General features: G+C 41.9%; 1 protein-coding gene across 6 annotated transcripts in view; it reads left to right on the top strand.

Annotated features, from left to right (window-relative positions):
- EML5 (EMAP like 5) overlaps positions 1 to 17,185 on the top strand; it is a 105,304-nt gene extending 88,119 nt beyond the window's left edge. For 4 of the 6 annotated variants that reach the window (XM_077323434.1, XM_077323432.1, XM_077323437.1 and 1 more), the window contains 8 exons: positions 106 to 220; positions 3,273 to 3,461; positions 3,654 to 3,826; positions 4,646 to 4,808; positions 6,497 to 6,600; positions 7,079 to 7,232; positions 7,767 to 7,867; positions 8,143 to 17,184. In XM_077323434.1, the coding sequence (XP_077179549.1) occupies positions 106 to 220; positions 3,273 to 3,461; positions 3,654 to 3,826; positions 4,646 to 4,808; positions 6,497 to 6,600; positions 7,079 to 7,232; positions 7,767 to 7,867; positions 8,143 to 8,179 (1,036 nt within the window). In that variant the 3' untranslated portion in view covers positions 8,180 to 17,184. Of the gene's footprint in view, positions 1 to 105; positions 221 to 3,272; positions 3,462 to 3,653; positions 3,827 to 4,645; positions 4,809 to 6,496; positions 6,601 to 7,078; positions 7,233 to 7,766; positions 7,868 to 8,142 lie in introns of all 6 variants that reach the window. The other 2 variants (XM_077323435.1, XM_077323436.1) reach the window with 2 other exon arrangements.
- The last annotated feature ends 53 nt before the right edge of the window (positions 17,186 to 17,238 follow it).

Below are 17,238 nucleotides of genomic sequence, written 5' to 3'. Positions count from 1 at the left end.
GGTATCCAATTAATTAATAGTGGATAGGATTTGTAGGCACATCTTTGATTACCTTAAACAATTTTATTTAATAATCCTATCTGTACTGTTTCCTATTATCATCAGATCTAAAGAAGGAGGAGCTTTAAAACTATGGGATCAGGAGCTGAGACGATGTCGTGCCTTCAGATTAGAGACAGGACAGTTAACAGACTGTGTTCGATCTGTATGCAGAGGAAAAGTAAGTCTTGGTCATTCTAATGTTACATTCTTAGGTCTATCGTGCCACAACCAGATATACAGATTCATATGAGGGTTTCTTTTGCTGTTTTCTTGATTGAATAGCTCAGTCATTTATTTTACAAGTATTGAGTACTTGATGTTCATTCTTACTGGTTTAGTATGGGAGGTGGGGTTATATTGTCACTAACCTGCTCTTTCTGTACGTGGTTATTTGCAATTTATATCAATTAAAGGGATTGTGTACAATTTACAGCCTGATGGCCTTCTAAAGCCTGCAGAAATGAGGAGAAGGGAATGGGCTGAAAGGAAAGAAGAATGGAGAGAGTCCCAGTGACCAAAACACCGCCTGATATACACAAAGAGAAAAGGCAAAACAAAACACCTCCTGCTGGGAGGCCACTGAGATTGGTCTGCCCCTCAGCCACCTTCTCCAGCTCACCCCAGGCACCCACTCTACCTTCTCTCTTCAGATTTACCTTTGGCAGCCTGTTCTCCGCTTCTACAAGGACAATAAATGAAACAGCAGTTTAAGCAAGTGGTAGAATTTGGAGAAGATACATCCTACTGTCAAAAGATAGGGTTGTCTAGGTGCTCAGATAAAGAGACTTGGCTTAATTACTGGGAAGAAACAGTTGCTTTAAAAGGACTTCAGGAATGAGTACTCTACTACAGTTTCACCTTTGCAGGGCTTGGGAGGAAGATCTTAACTGGTAGACTATATATGGGAGAAACTTGTGCCTGGAAAAATATAGGTAGCCAGAGGAGATCATGGAGCAAAGGGTGATATGATCCCTGTATCTAGTCCCTGACAGTCATCTGGCTGCCATATTGTTGATATGTTGAAGTTTCCAGAAAGTTTTCAAAGGCATCCCCATGTTGAGTACATTATTGTAATTAACCTAGATATGATGACAGCATGGATCACAATGGCCAGATCATGCTTTTTGAGGATTGGCCATAGCTGCTTTGAGCAATGGAGCCCTGATCCTTCAATCATAGGCCAGGATCTAGCAGCATCCTCATGATATGAATCAGCTCCTCTGGGGGGAGGGCAACTCCCTTTGAGGCAAGTTGACTCCTTGGTCTTCAAGCAACTGTTTCATTGACCAAGAGGACCTCAGTCTTGTCTGACTAAGCTTCAGTTTCCTGGCCCTCATCCAGGCACCTGTTACAAGGCATGTGGTCAGTACCTTCACAGAGTTCAGAGTTATCTGCCTGTTGGTGTCACTCCCGGTGGTCTCTCCTTGGCCCATTATGCACGGAGTGGAAGGTCTGCATTCGGGGTGGAATGGCAGCAGCTAAAATCACCAATTATGCACACTGCAGGCAGCAACTGGGCGCAGAGTCAACGTATGCCTCAGAAAAAGCTGGAAGAAAGTGAAGCTTCCCGGGACCAGGGCGCAACCAGAAGCTCCGGAGTAGCCGCATGCATAATCGGATACTCTGGGTTTTGCCGCTGTTGCGTTCCGTCCCGTGTGTAAGCGGTTTGCTTCACTTCTTCCTCCTCCACGTTCTCCATGCCACCGTTTCAGCGGCCGTGCATAATAGGCCCTAGTGGTTTCATGTGGGAGCAAGATGGATCTTTTAAGGGCCACAGACCATAAATGCCACAGGGCTGAGCAGCAATCCCTAGCACTTCTGTCTGGAACTGGCCAGCCACCTAAATATGAACTACTGAAGCACACACTGCTTCTGCCAGCTTTTCCAGAAGGGTACCATGATCAGTGGTACTGAAAGTTCCAACAGAATCAGAGTGGATTCAGTCACACTGTCACTCTCTTGTAAAAGGTCAGGACAACAAAGACTATGATATACCAAATCTGCACCCGAATCTAGAGTGAAAGGCTACCAAAGTTAACTTTGTTGCCAGAATTTGAATATGCAGAGAGTTTGGATCAACAGGCTGCTTAAAACAATAAAATAGTTTTATATGGAAGAGAAACAACTATGTATGTATAGAGACCTAACCATCTAGCTCTTGTCTGCAGTCATCCTTCTGTTGTTCAACTGCTGTTCAAGAGGCAAGCAGAGGGAAGTGTGTTCAAAGAAGCAGGAAGCCTCTTTGAGCACACTTCAGGATACTTCAGCCAATCAGGGTACTGGAGGAGATCATTTGAAAATCATCAGGAAATTCCTATCCCATCTATGGTGAATAAACATCTCCTCCTGCTGCAAGATTTATTTTATATTCTGCTCAGTTTATGCACACTGCAGATCTTGTGTATTCCAACAAACTTGGAGGTATCAATTCCTTATTTGTTGGGTGATATATTTTTATAGTTCCATTTGCTGCAACTAATGCTTAATTTCATCAAACAGGTTACTATTATACTTCATGTTTGGCCTGCATGTTTGGTCTGCAGCAGAGCAGTTTAATTCAAATCCTGTATCACCTTAGAGACTAACAATATTTGACTTTCAAAGACCCATTATGCACAGTGGCAGCTACACCGCACTGCCACCATGCCCAATCGTCCCCCGTGTATGCACGGGGGTGGAGCTCCACCGGCTGTGCTGGTGCAATGGCCCCACGCGCAGAACGCAGGGCCAGAAGCTCCAGAAGCACTTCTAAGCAGCAGCAGCGGCTGCTGGGAGGGGGATTGGGGGCAGGGGGGCCCCACTGCATGATGGTGGGGAGCAGCATGCTGCTGTCCCACTATGGCGGGGGTGGGGGGTTGCCCCTGTCAGCTCTGTGGAGCTGGCAGGGGCAAGAGGTATTCCTGTAGGGACGCTGTAGGTCCTCCAATTATGCCCAGGGCTAGCCTGACCTAGCCCTCGGAAGTCCGAGGACTCCAGAAGAACCCATGTTTTGTTAATGCAGGTTTTCCAAGGGCCTGGGTCGGGTCGGGCCCTGATGGTGGCAATGTTGAGCATAATCGGGGATTTTCCCTGAAGCCCTGTCGCCACTATTTTGAGCATTCCGGCCCATGCATAATGGGTCAAAAGGACTCAAATCTCATCCAAATATGCTCATACCTTGTAAATTATTATGTGATCCTTCATCAGCAGGTGGTATACTAATGATGTCTATTAACTCACCATTGTTTCAGGGGAAGATTCTTGTTGGGACAAGGAATGCTGAAATAATAGAAGTTGGAGAGAAAAATGCAGCATGCAACATTCTAATTAATGGCCATATGGATGGGCCCATCTGGGGACTGGCAACACATCCTTCTCGTGATGTTTTCCTTTCGGCTGCAGAAGATGGGACAGTCAGGCTCTGGGATATTGCTGATAAAGTAGGTGTAAAATGATATTAAGAAGTAATAATGTTTTATTGAATTTTAAATTAAAGAAATAAGTTGAAAAAATGTTTAACTCTGCGAGCTAAAAATAAGTTAAGATACAACCTTGATTTGCTGTCTTAAATGTACAGAAGTGAAAAATATTTAGTGTTTCTCTCTCTCTTTAAAAAAAAAAACTTCTCACAGAAGATGATGAACAAAGTCAGCCTGGGCCATGCAGCGCGTACTGTCTCATATAGCCCAGAAGGAGACATGGTGGCTATTGGCATGAAAAATGGAGAATTTATTATCTTGTTAGTGAACTCTCTGAAAATATGGGGAAAGAAAAGGGACAGAAGATCAGCCATTCAAGACATCAGGTAAAAATTCATATTTTGGTGCTCTGATCTAGAATTCCCTAAGAAAGGTAACCAAAGTGTGGAGCACTTTGCTAAAAGTTATTTATATATATGTATAATACATAATGGAGCTGTATGTTCACATCCCTCAGCAATAGTCAGTTCTGACACTATCAGTCATCTCTGCTTGAGGACAGGGGACCAATGTTTGGAAGGTGCATATGCAAGCCAGAAAGAGAAAGTGAAGTGATATAGAGCAAATCAAAAGAAATACAACCATCAGAAATATCAGTATATAAGTATTTGTAGCAACAGGAGGGGGAAAGTGCTATTGCAAGACACCCCAAGCAGCCTAAGTAACCCAGACTAGCCCAGGTGTCTCATAGCTTGGAAACTAAGCAGCGTTGGTCCCAGTTAGTATCTGGAAGGGAAACCACCAAGAGAGACCAGGGCTGCTATGCAGAAGTAGGAGATGGCAAAGTATCTCTGTTTGCCTCTTGTCTTGGGGTCCCCATAAGTTGGCTGTGACTTGGTGGCAAATTACTATTAAGACACACCAAGTCAAACCTTGTCTTTCAAGACAATAAATAGCTTTCTGAATTAGTGCAAAAGTTGCTCATGCAGTACAAAATTAGGAAGACAGGTGAAATAGAAAAAAAGACAGGAAGAGAAACAGAAACAGAAAACATTTTTAACAGTGTTGTCACGTACTGCGAACAGTTTTATATCACGTCATGTAAAATAATAAAGGGGCATAAAAAGTTGAAAAGAATAACCTGATATTTCCTGTATACGTTCTGTGAGCAGCAAACATTGACTGGAAACTGTTTATCTACTTAGGTTCAGTCCAGATTCCCATTACTTAGCAGTGGGTTCCAGTGAAAATGCTGTGGATTTTTATGACCTGACATTGGGACCGAATCTTAACCGAGCCAGCTACTGCAAAGATATTCCTAGCTTTGTAATCCAGATGGACTTCTCTGCAGACAGCTGTTACCTTCAGGTAAATGTTGTTGCCTTATAGGTTTACTTCAGTACCATTTCCAAGATTGCATCGTTTCCCACCATACCTTAAATTTAAACAAAAGTAACTATCTTAAATGCGAACCTCTTGTGGCGCAGAGTGGTAAGGCAGCAGACATGCAGTCTGAAAGCTCTGCCCATGAGGCTGGGAGTTCAATCCCAGCAGCCGGCTCAAGGTTGACTCAGCCTTCCATCCTTCTGAGGTCGGTAAAATGAGCACCCAGCTTGCTGGGGGGTAAACGGTAATGACTGGGGAAAGCACTGGCAAACCACCCCGTATTGAGTCTGCCATGAAAACGCTAGAGGGCATCACCCCAAGGGTCAGACATGACTCGGTGCTTGCACAGGGGATACCTTTACCTTTAACTATCTTAAAACAGATTTTGTTCCCAAGAATTAAAAACGTGTCTATAATGTAGGTAAAACTCTAGCAGTCCCTCCTCCATCATTGTCCTCAGCCAACCACTGACACCTTATTTGTTTGGTTTGGTGCACTTACAATTATTGACCCTCCTCCCTGGCTGGGTGTAGATATGTTATATTGAATTTCTTTAAATGTTTTATGTATATTTTAGTTTAAATGGTGGTCTAATGTCTCAGATATTTTATTGTTTTTATGTTTACCACTTTTGGGACCCTATTTGGGTGGAACGGTGGCAAAAGAAATGTTTTAAAGAAAGAAATACGTAATGGTGGTCTCCACGAAAGTACTTAGGAGACAGAGGGCATGTCAGCTGGTACATTCGTGGTTGGCTATCTGCACAGCCGCCACGATTTGTGGATTTTTCAGATAGCAAACCAGCGCATAGGCTAGTTTGCATGAATTGCATCATTATTGTCATGTGCAGGGGTAGTCAACCTGTGGTCCTCCAGATGCCCATGGACTAGAATTCCCATGAGCCCTCATGGGAATTGTAGTCCATGGACATCTGGAGGACCACAGGTTGACTACATCTGGTCATGTGGAAACCATCTTTACACATGAACCAAATCACTACATTTGTACTTTGTGTTTATGTTTCTGCACTGTTTATAATGGGGTTTGAATTATGTATGAAAGTGCTCATTTTATTTTTTCTGAATGCTTTGAGGAATACTAAGCTACCATGACAAGAGTAAAATGAAAACTAAAGCTAACTTAGAATTAGGTGATGGATGGAATAGAACTGATCATAGGGACTGGGCAAATACAAAGATTTATTGTTTATATTGACAATAAGCCTGGCATGTATGTTTTGATAGTTTACTGGGTTCTGCTTCTTAGCATAAGACATTGTTAAATTTAGCGCATTACAGATATCAGATTGGATCCAATCAGCTTTTCTGCTGGTGATAAAGGAATGTCTTGCGATTATTAGTCCTGCATAAACACAAACAGATGTGAGATGGAGGCTGTAGTAAGGATGGGAATTGGAAGAAACTTAAAGAAAATCAACCTGTTTTAATCAACATTATCAGTGATAAAGCATCAGCTTTGCATGCATCAGATCCTAAATTCAGTTCTGGCATGTCTAGTGCAAGGATCAGGTTGGAATGGAATATGAAAGTTATCTGCCTGAGGCCCTGGAGAAGCACCACCAGTCAAAACAGACATGATTGACCTTGCTAGACCAATAGCCTCACAGTAAAGCAGCTTCATGTATTCAAGCTATGTATTTACTCTCAAAGGTCTCTACTGGGTCTTACAAAAGGCAGATTTATGAAGTGCCTTCAGGAAAACAGCTCCTGGATCAAGCAGTGATCGATAGAATAACATGGGCCACTTGGACCAGGTAAAACCATTCTTGCTTACAATTGTAAAAACATGACGTCCTATCTCCCACCTGAAAGAGAACTGCTAAAGCTGCATAATTTGATTGCTCCCGCCTTCAGTTGCCTCATACTTTGCAACATACAGAATTTTCCCAAGGAAAGAAAAAGAAGCTTAGTTCCCATAAGCACAGAGTCTACTTACAGCACAGTTCTCTGTATCTGGAATACAAGGGATCGAGAGAGTATCGTGCTTGGTTCCACAGCAGGGAAAGGGCATTTAAAAGAACAGGTCGATTTTGTTCGTGTGTGTGTGATGGAAAGAAATAAGACTATCTATTTTGTTATACACTTTAGGATACAAAAGCTGTTGTGTTGCATTGTTTGTATTTAATGAAGACCTAGCGATATTTTTAAGCTAAGGCAACTAAATGCACTCATGTCAAATACTTACATTTATCGTCTGGATCAAACGGCTTCTTGTTCTACCTTTGATTTTAGTGTTCTAGGAGATGAAGTCATTGGGATTTGGTCCAGGCATGCTGAGAAAGCCGATGTAAATTGTGCCTGTGTTTCTCACTCGGGAATCAGCCTTGTAACAGGCGATGACTTTGGCATGGTCAAGTTGTTTGACTTCCCTTGTCCAGAAAAATTTGTAAGAAACTTTTGCTTGAAACTTATCTGCTCTCTTTTGCCACAGTGATACTTGAATGCTTTCTTTTACCACTTCAAAGTAGAAAGTCACCTGCTTGAGCTCACATTTCCTGGTACTAGATTGGCTATTTCCTGATGAACAGTAGAGTTAAAAACAGAATTGCTTGAATGTTCAACTTAACAGAACAAACTTGACTGAAGCCAGGCAATTTGCCACTCCCCTAGAGCTAATTGCAGTGGTCCCTAGCTTAGGGAACATTTAACAGTTGATTGAACAAGCCTAACCTTTCATTCCCCCTGATCCACCATGGTAGCCCAGAGGGTCACAGGATTAATAGAGCAGTAAAAAGGATGTATGTGCAGGGGCAATTAGTCCCACTGCTGGCCTAAGACTCAAAGAATGAAGAGAGGAACTGAAATAATGTTTCAGTAGAGTGAGGTGGAAGGCAGTAGAAAAGAACAGTTTAATATCAATGCAGGGAGAGGATGCATTTGAAACAAGTAATGCTAACATGCAGCCTTTTTTGTTTTGAAGGCAAAGCATAAAAGATTTATGGGTCATTCAGCCCATGTGACTAATATTCGCTTTACAAGTGGAGACAGATATGTTGTCAGTGCTGGTGGAGATGACTGCAGGTATGGAAATTTTTCATTTGGAAAGAACTCCTGAGATCGTAACAGAAATATGTTTTCCGCTGTTTCTGAAAGAGGAATCAGATAGCTAAGAGTAATTAAAGTAAATCAGCAAAAACAAGTGAAACTTCTTTATTGACCAACGGTGTGGTTTGAAGTGACCTTTAAATGTGTTTTGGATTGGAAGTCATATTGTCCATCCCATTTTAGTTTCTTCTAAAATCCATGAACATGCAGTAACTTTTAACATGTCCTTTCGCTTCTGTTTAACACTGCAGCTTATTTGTCTGGAAATGTGTACATATGCCTCATTAAGAGATACAGAGACCTTCCAAAGAGGACATTGCATGACATAAAGAGGCATGAATGCCCCATGGTTGCAATGAGACATTCTCCAGTGCCCTGCATGCTTCAAAGAAATGGTGCTGATCACGACAGACAGTCGTCTGCCTGAATGACTAGAGTCTATCGGAAGGATGGACAGCTGCAAACATGTTGAGTCTAATCATGTTACAACAGTATCAGGTAGCTTACGTATGTTTCCCACTCACTGCCAGATGCTGAAACACATGAAGGAGAGGAAGAAGTGAGTTTTAGCTGGATGTACAATAAGATCCTGGATTTGTAATCAAGACATGTTCTTTCTGACCTAGTGCTGTACAATGTGTTTACTTTCAGCATGAATGTTTTCATTAGGTACTGACTGGGGACTGATTCTCACAAAAATAGAAAACTCCTTATTTTATTACTGAAAAGAAAACCACCTTGGAGCTCTTAAACTATAGTGTTGTTGGTTTTGGTTTTTTAAAAACAAAAAAATATATATAAAGTAGATAAAATAGAAGCTATTTGACTGGTCCAGCAAAGGTTTTGTCTATTTCACCAAAAACAAGCAAACAAAATCCCAAGAATGGAATCTGTTCCTAGGACCTGTAGAATTCTATTTTTTAAGGGCCTGGGTTGTTGTAGTCATGTCTGGTGAATGCACATAGGCATACACGAACCGGTTCTTTTAACACTAACTTAGTGTTATTCCATGTAAGCATTAAATTAGTTCTGTGAGCAGATTCTGATTTTGCTCACATTGTGAGTGCCTTGCCCACAAACTAAAATAACTCCAGTTTTTGCCTTGTGAATAAAAATGTTCTCAATGGAAGAGAAATGGCTGTTTTGCTTGCAGAGCTGTGCTGGGAAAAAAACACAGACTTCAAGTTGATCATTTTTAGAATTTAGAAGTGAATGAAGTTTGGAGTTGGCACCAGATGCAAAAACGTGATTTCATAGCAATAGAAATTGTTGATTTTATCATCACAGCATTGCTTGGCAGATTCACATGTATTTTGCACATTCGTTTTTCTACAAATGGGTAAGGCTAGTTGAAAAGTTTTAAATCTTATTCACTTAGTCATGAGCCAGTTTAAACATGCTGATGTCCACATAATACGCCATGAGCACCATCTGGCTTTGTACTCAAAATCATGTCAGTCCGGATGCCAAATCTGCCCAACAGAATGCTTTGAAAAGAGTAGGAGAAAGCCACTTTTTTATCATTGTAGCCATAATCGATTGAGAGTTTAGCCAAGCAATTAAATATCCATTTGGGGATTATTAAATCTACATTAAATTATATTGTTCCATACTTCTTTAGCGCACAACTATCTGTTCTCTGAAACGGTTTTGTTATGTCAAACTATTTTTTTTCAGCTAGTGTGATTCAAATTTCCCCTCATTACATGTGCAATGAAGTATTTGATTATAATGGTGCATGGCAGATGCAATTTGTTTTCATTTTTTCCATCCCATTGGAACCAATGCCAAATGCTTCCACTAATGCCCCATTTCTCCTTTCTTTGTAAACTACTGCTTTGGTTTAGATCAGCAATGTAATGATAGTTTGCATTATTTTCCATCAAACATTGCTTCATACTGTTAAGTTTTTCTGTTTGTTACATGCACACATGAATGGCAGTCTGACAAGTTTAGTAGAAAAATTGTTCAAAAGCACATCAGTCACTAGAAGAATATCAAGAACTGCAAAGAGACCAAAAGCTATCAGCTTCTACATTGGTAATAAGACCAGCAGACTACCAAAGGGCAAATCGAGATTGATTCTTTCCTGATGAACAATAAAATTTTCAGTCATCATGTGGCGAAAATTGAATGAAACAATTTTGTCAGAAGGGCCTAACTCCCCACTAAAGACCATGGACTCTACTTTGGTACAAGAGATATCCAACTGGTTATTTCAAATGAATATGTCAACCTGTTTTCCTCATCTCTGCAGCTTTCTCTATCCTCCCATTGTCCTTTGAGTTTTCACTGGTTTTCCTGTGACTTCATTCCACTGGACTATTCCTCCTTCCTACCGTCATTTCCTTGTGTATTTCTTTCCCTTCCCAAAAACCGGGGAGGGGGGAGATAACATGCCTAAGGCCTTCCTAATGTTACTTTATATGCAAAGCAGAGGGATAAGTGCAAAGATAAATGTGCAATTGCTGCTGTATGTGGGGAATGCTGTATAGAAAACCATCTGTAGAGACCTTTAGAGATGTGGCACATCCCAAACTTCTGTATATATTCCAGAGTACCATTGTTAGATGAAGACATCTTTCAATCTGAAGCTAAGTAATTTTTACTTTGAATACTAAATCCCTATTGCAAACTGGCTTTTAAAGTTGTCAGAAGTTTTGAAAGTGTCTTAGAAGATACCCAGTGAGCTGGCCAGAGTTCAGACGGTCCCATACACATATGGAATAGGTGTCTATTGAAGTTTGTAACATTTGGAGGATGAAGGGACAATGGCAGCTGCTAGGGCCTGCTATTTTAGGATATTAGACATAGTAACATAAGTATAAAAAAGCAGTGAAAATAGGATAATGCAAACAGATAATATATACTGTATACACTGGTATAGTTCACAGTCCCATTCCTTTTATACACGTGCCTTCCTTAACCATTTTGTGATAATACGGCCCTATTAACCTAATCAAAATGCCCTGATGAACAATTCTGTTTTACAGATTTTGTGGAATGACATATGTGAGAACCTTTCTGCACATCAGGCAGACCATTCCACAAGGCAGAGGCCACAACAGAAAATGCACACCATTTATTTATTTATGTTTAAATTTCCAGATCACCACTCCCAGGGAACTGGCTCTTATGGGTAATTGTTGACCTTATGCATTTTTAGGGTGGCACCTACTGAAGGCTCTGTTCAGATAAGCAGAACTGTAATGGCAAGTCCTGTAAATAGGAGAATTCAAGGCCATGAAGTGTTTTCTGTGTGATAACCAATAAGTTGGATTAAACCTCAGTCTTATCTGCACTGGGATGTTCATCTAATCAGCTTGAATGTTAAAAAAGCAGTCTGCACCTGATCCAGTTTCCAGTCTGATGTCAAATGAGTTTATTTTTCCATCTGCAATGTCCCAACTCCATTCTAGAATTATGCCATCTTTTCCCTGGGATATCTGAGAGTAGAATAGGCTGCTTAAGGAGGTGGTGAACTCCCCCTCACTGGCAGTCTTCAAGCAAAGGTTGGATACACACTTTTTTGGGATGCTTTAGGATGCTTAGGGCTAATCCTGCGTTGAGCAGGGGGTTGGACTAGATGGCCTGTATGGCCCCTTCCAACTCTCTGATTCTAGATATTTTTGGCTTAATTGGAGAAATGCACTCCAAAATCCCACTCTTCCAGGTGCAGACACTTCCCTTTTCAGATTTTCTTTCTCATCTCTTCCTTCTAGCCTGGCAGTGTTTCCATTGTTCTCCCTGGGGCTGCCACCTCCATTTCCCCTCCCCCCTCACTCTGGTGGAAGAGCTGGTCAGGAAAACAAAAATCAGCAAGCCACCTTGTGCTCCTCTGGCACTTCCCCCTCCCGGGCTTGTTCTGGCTATAGAGTCTGGGGAAATAAAGCCCTCTCTAGCCTCATGCTCCTTCAGTGCCAGCTGGAGCTTCACACAGCCCCTGCTCCCCCCCCCCCAGCTCTAGCTTCAGAGCTGAAAGTAAACAATGCCTACAGGTGCTGTCATGTGCCCCCCCCCTCAATCAAGCAGGAAGGAGGCAACTTGAACAATTCAAGCGCAGAAGACAGCATGTGAGTGAAAGCTGTATTGAGTCAGGAAAAAGGAATGTTGCAAGATATGGGTTCAGATTGATCAGAATTCAGCAGAATTGAGAGCAGAAAAAAATGTGAGTGCAGATAGTACCCTGGTCACTGATTGACAGCTAATTGAGTGATTGCAGAATGGATGTAATATCCATGCAATGGCTAATAATAATAATAACCCAGCTACAACATTCTTTGCCAGCTGTAGTCTACAAGTTGACTTCAAGGGCAGACCCATATAGAATACATTACAACAGTCCAGTCCTGATGTTACATTGGCATGAAACCAGTTAGGCAGATCAACTAAGTGGTCTTCTGGGCTATATGAAGTTGGAAGCAAGGGTTTTTGAGTTATTGTTGGGGGTTTTTGCAGCAACATCAACTTGTTTCTTTATTAGTAATGCCAGATCTAGTATAACTCCTTGACTCTTAACCGTCCTTCCTGAAGGTGGGAAACACTGTCTTTTAAGATCCCAGCCATCCCTATAAGCACTGATGCTGATTTGTCATGGTTCAGTCTCTGGGGATTTGCTTTTAGTCATGTAACCCCAGTAGTGAGGTGGTGGCTCAGGCCCTCTACAGCATGACCCAGAGATCTGGGCATTGAGAGCTTATTGATGACACCCAATTTCAAAATTATGAAAGATTTCTCCTAGGAGTAGAGATTGAGTAACACTAGGGGGGGGGGGGATACTATTACACTTCAAAGACAGGAAAAGAACCATACTAATAAAAACTGGTCTCAGAGCAACGCTCAAAGTCCAGCCAATAGGAAATATTTAAACTAGCCTGCAGCACATGTCCTGATACTTCCTTCTCCCTCTAGATTTAAAAATGGCATGGAACACTGTGATAAATGTAGTAGGAGCCACAAAGAGGCATGGCCTTTGTCTACATTCAGACAGAGATTATCAACTAAGGCTACCAGCACCAACTTTCCCCCATAACCGAGCCAGAAACCAGACTTAACAGTCAGATGAGAGCCAAGAAAATTGGAAGTTGGTCTGCCACCATTCTCAAATCACCTTGCCCAGAAAGGGCATATTAGAAGACTGGTCAAGTAGTGAACAGGTAACTGTTTTGAGTGGCCAAGACCAGGCAACTTGAATGAGCAACTGATTTATGATGGATGCAAACTGGCATGTCTCTTTCTGCTGAAAGCCTTGGAGTGAAAAATAGAATTAATCTTGATGGCATTCACCCAGTTAGAGTTCCCGAACCACTGGTTCCCTACAACCAATCAATGTGTTGTCTAGGCAGTGCTCTGAATCCTAAAAGTTAGATGCTGCAGGTGGTAGCAGCTCTGTACTAAAGAGGAGACCAATTTTACGCCCTTCTTGACGCCATTCCTAGAAAACTGACTGGCACCAATTTCACATTTTCCTGATGGACCTGAGAAGCTGACCTCTGTCCCAATGGCTCACAGGCCCCTGCGTCCATTTGAAAGAGGGTGGTGTAAGCTACAATTTCTGTTCTTTGCAACTCTGGATAGTTTGGTTCCATGCGGACTTCCTTCAGTTGGGATACAGAATCCCTTTTTATCTATCCAAGTGTTCCCTGTATCCAGTTATCAGGAAGCGAGAATTCTGATTTTAATACTTTTACTATGTGCCATAGTTCTCCTTAGGCAGGGGAGGTAGATATCCCTACTGATCATTCCACATGTGGATTCGAAGAAACCTTTTTCCATATAATGAACGTTTTTTGCAGATAGAGGGATCCTCAGGACTCCCTCCAAAGAAGCCCTAATGCCCAGTAGAGTTGCCATCAGCACAGATTTCCAAAACTCAAGCATACGGAAGGCAGGCATAGCTGTCGTCTAGCTCAGGGATAGTCAACCTGTGGTCCTCCAGATGTCCATGGACTACGATTCCCATGAGTCCCTGCCACAACAGACACCCTGTGAGGTGGGTGAGGCTGAGAGAGCGCTGATATCACTGACTGGTCAGAACAGCTTTATCAGTGCTGTGGTGAGCCCAAGGCCACCCAGCTGGCTGCATGTGGGGGAATGCAGAATCGAACCCGGCATGCCAGATTAGAAGTCCGCACTCCTAACCACTACGCCAAACTGGCTCTCCTGGTGTAGTGGAAAAGGAACGTTTGTTCTCAAGAGTTCTCATACCCTTACAAACAGTACAGGCTGTGGGATACAGAGTTTTTATGCTGCACGGACTAGGAGGAACGGGCTGAGATTCAGCCGATACATTATTTGGAAATATGGTTCACTTAGTAAGGATACATTTTAGCTAGTGGCAAAAAGGAACAGCAGCTAGCTTCGCAATACCTATGTTCAGTTTTTTTAATCTGGACCATGCACGTTATTTTTTCCTGATGAAAACAAAAGATATGGAAAACGTTAAATATATATTCCATTATTAAGGTTGCCGCCAGGAACGAATCAGTCATGGCGCTCTAATTCACTGGTGCCCAGCATAAAGACTCATGGGTCAGAAAGCTGGTATTTAAAGCATGTGGCGCACAGAATTTACCTCTCCCTCCATGTGTGATTGCGAGTTGCAGAATTAGCAGCATGCAGCATTTCTTGCAAGGGGTGACTCTTCTGGGAATTCTGGGAATTGATTCTTTTTAAAAAAATCACTGCCTGAACTCTTGCACAGACTGAATGACAGTGTTTCACTTCCTTTCTAATAAGCTCTGGTGCTGTCAAATAATAATTTCCACACTTCTAAGACTGTTTTCCTTTTCCTGCAATGTTATTCAGTCATTCAGGACCTTGGGGGCAGCAGCAGCTGTAATTTAAATAATCGTGTTAAATGCAAAGCTTCATCTAGCTCCTGGAAAGGTTGGTTCTCAGATGGTTCCCTGACACGGGTTAATTGAATTTTTCATTTGCAAGCAAGATGACATTTTAGGTGCCCTTTTATATAAAGAAAATGAGTCTCCATTAGGACAGAAGTGCCATCCAGATGTTTACTGGAAACATCATCATACACTCAACTGTCTTGACATGGCCACATGAACTGGATACCCACTGTGTGGTTTTTCTAACCAGGGGAGGAAACGGCTTTGAAACCTGTGACTGAATAATATTTTGGCTGTGATCTTCCACTTACTAGATCATTTTGGCACAGTAACTCTAAATTATATAGATTCAAAGGAAGGAAAGTAGTAGATTTAGGCAGACCAATTTAACAAAGAACGGTTGTGTTACACCTACCTGTAACTTGTTCAAGAAGTACAGGCACGTGTTAGGAACTGCACAAGGACCATTTATGTCAAGCAAGCACACAGAGCATCTGGCCTGCCACCAAGTCCAACTATCGTACAGAGCAATCCTATGCAGTTACTCCAATCTATAGCCATTTGTTTCTAAAGGCTGAGGCTGGCATTATTCTGCATCATCTGTTACTATTTATTTCATTGCCATTTCACTTTTCTCCCCAACAGAGATCCAAAGCAGCTTATAGCAGGGGTAGTCAACCTGTGGTCTGCGGCCCACTAGTGGGCTGCCACGCCTGCCTCCCCCCCCCATAAGAGAGAAGCTCACCAGGATGCGAGAGATGCCGCTTCACTCGTGGCCCGGCTAGTTTTCTGCTGTGAGAGCTGGGGGAGGGGGGGAAGATGTGGGCGCGGCCGCCGGCACACTGGTGGACACAAACGCGCATGTGCGGCGCCTGGGCTGCCGGCTCTTCACCACCCCCTGGAGGCGGTCCTCAACCTTAAAAAGGTTGGGGACCGCTAGCTTACAGCACTCTCCCCTCCTTCATGTTATCCTCCCAACAAGGTTGCGAGGTAGGTTAGGTTAAGAGTGTGTAACTGGTCACCCAGCCAGCTTCCATGGCAGAGAAAGAATTAAAACCCCTCTCTCCCTGATCCAACACTGTAACCACTCTACCACATTGCAGATTCTGATTTTTCTGGCTGCCTGGGACCATGAAATCCGAGGGCGAGGGGAGTTGTCCTGCCTGACAAGCTACATTATGCCGAATTTGATTTTGTGGCCCTAATACAAAATACTCTCTACATCTGGGGGAAAAAATCCTTGTAATAGAATCTGGATAACATTTGCATTAATAGTAGACTGCAGGTCATGTGGATAAAGTGGGTTGTGTTGATAGAGACAGTATTCTTTCCATTCTGTCTGTAACCCCTCAAAGCCTGCATGCTCTGAACGGAAGTGGGTCCACTTAGCATTCTCAAAACTATGGACTTTGAAACAAGTCAATAGAACTTCCCTCATATGGATACACTTTTTGAAGCTATTAAGCGTGTTTTTTTTTTTGGGGGGGGGGGGTGTCAGATTAGATTGGTGTGGGAGATAACTGTGCTTGATTTGCCAGGCCAGATTTTGCCAGCTCATGGTGAAGTTGGAATGCATATTGGCCTAGTGTGGGCTGGCAACAGCAGAAAAATGGGCAGAGATTTTAAAGACAAGCTGCTTAAGCCAGCTCCTGGGCTAAGCCAGCAAGACTGGTCTGGAATGCCCAGCAAGATGGCCAGTCGTTAAAACTCCATGGAATAAAAAAATAGCTTCCTTCTCTTTGAAAGCATTTCTATGAAATAGCAAAAGGAGACAAACTCTGAAAAATGAAAAATGTACGTATCTCTCTTCAGAAGCCCCATTATACTTAATTAATCAATAAGCTTTCATTAGCTGAAAACAGCATTTTGTTATGGTTCTGAACAAAGGAAAATTCATCATGACCCTCAGTCTGTCTGTTTGAATATATAATTTCAGTAAGTTTACAATTGCTTTCTGTGTCTGTCTCAGTCTGCTGTGTTTATCAGACAATCCTCCTTGCTTTAACCAAAAAATAAATCTTACATCAGACTAGTCCAAAGGTGTACTTTAATTTGATGCTGTAATAAAGACCTTGGGTGTCCAATGTGTCCCCTTGGAGTTTTCATCATAAAGAGCTAATCCTTGTGACCATATAGTCATATTGCTTGTTATTTTAAAAGGTATATCAATTAAGCCTTTTTTTCATAATTAAATTTGTTTTTTTAATAAATATGAACTGAACTTTTAAGTACAATATCTGCAAAAATTAAAGATTCTGAAATAATTTCCTGGTGTATTTAAATTTCAGAAATCCAGAATATATTTGTCACACCTGAGTTTGAAATACGGAGATAGTTGTTTTCTGATATTTAATGTAAATATTTGTACAAAATACTATCTTTTGTATATTTTTGTGAAAATGTAGTTCCCCAAAAGATACAAAAGATTTAATAAAAAAGTGCATTCATGTTACTGGTCAATCTTACATTATTCAAAGCCCAAATACTGCAGATTGTGAC

This window comes from Paroedura picta, chromosome 2 (genome assembly GCF_049243985.1).
Source record: "Paroedura picta isolate Pp20150507F chromosome 2, Ppicta_v3.0, whole genome shotgun sequence".
NCBI lineage: Eukaryota > Metazoa > Chordata > Lepidosauria > Squamata > Gekkonidae > Paroedura > Paroedura picta.
Note: the sequence above shows the minus strand (reverse complement) of the source record. Positions and strands in the feature narration are given on the sequence as shown.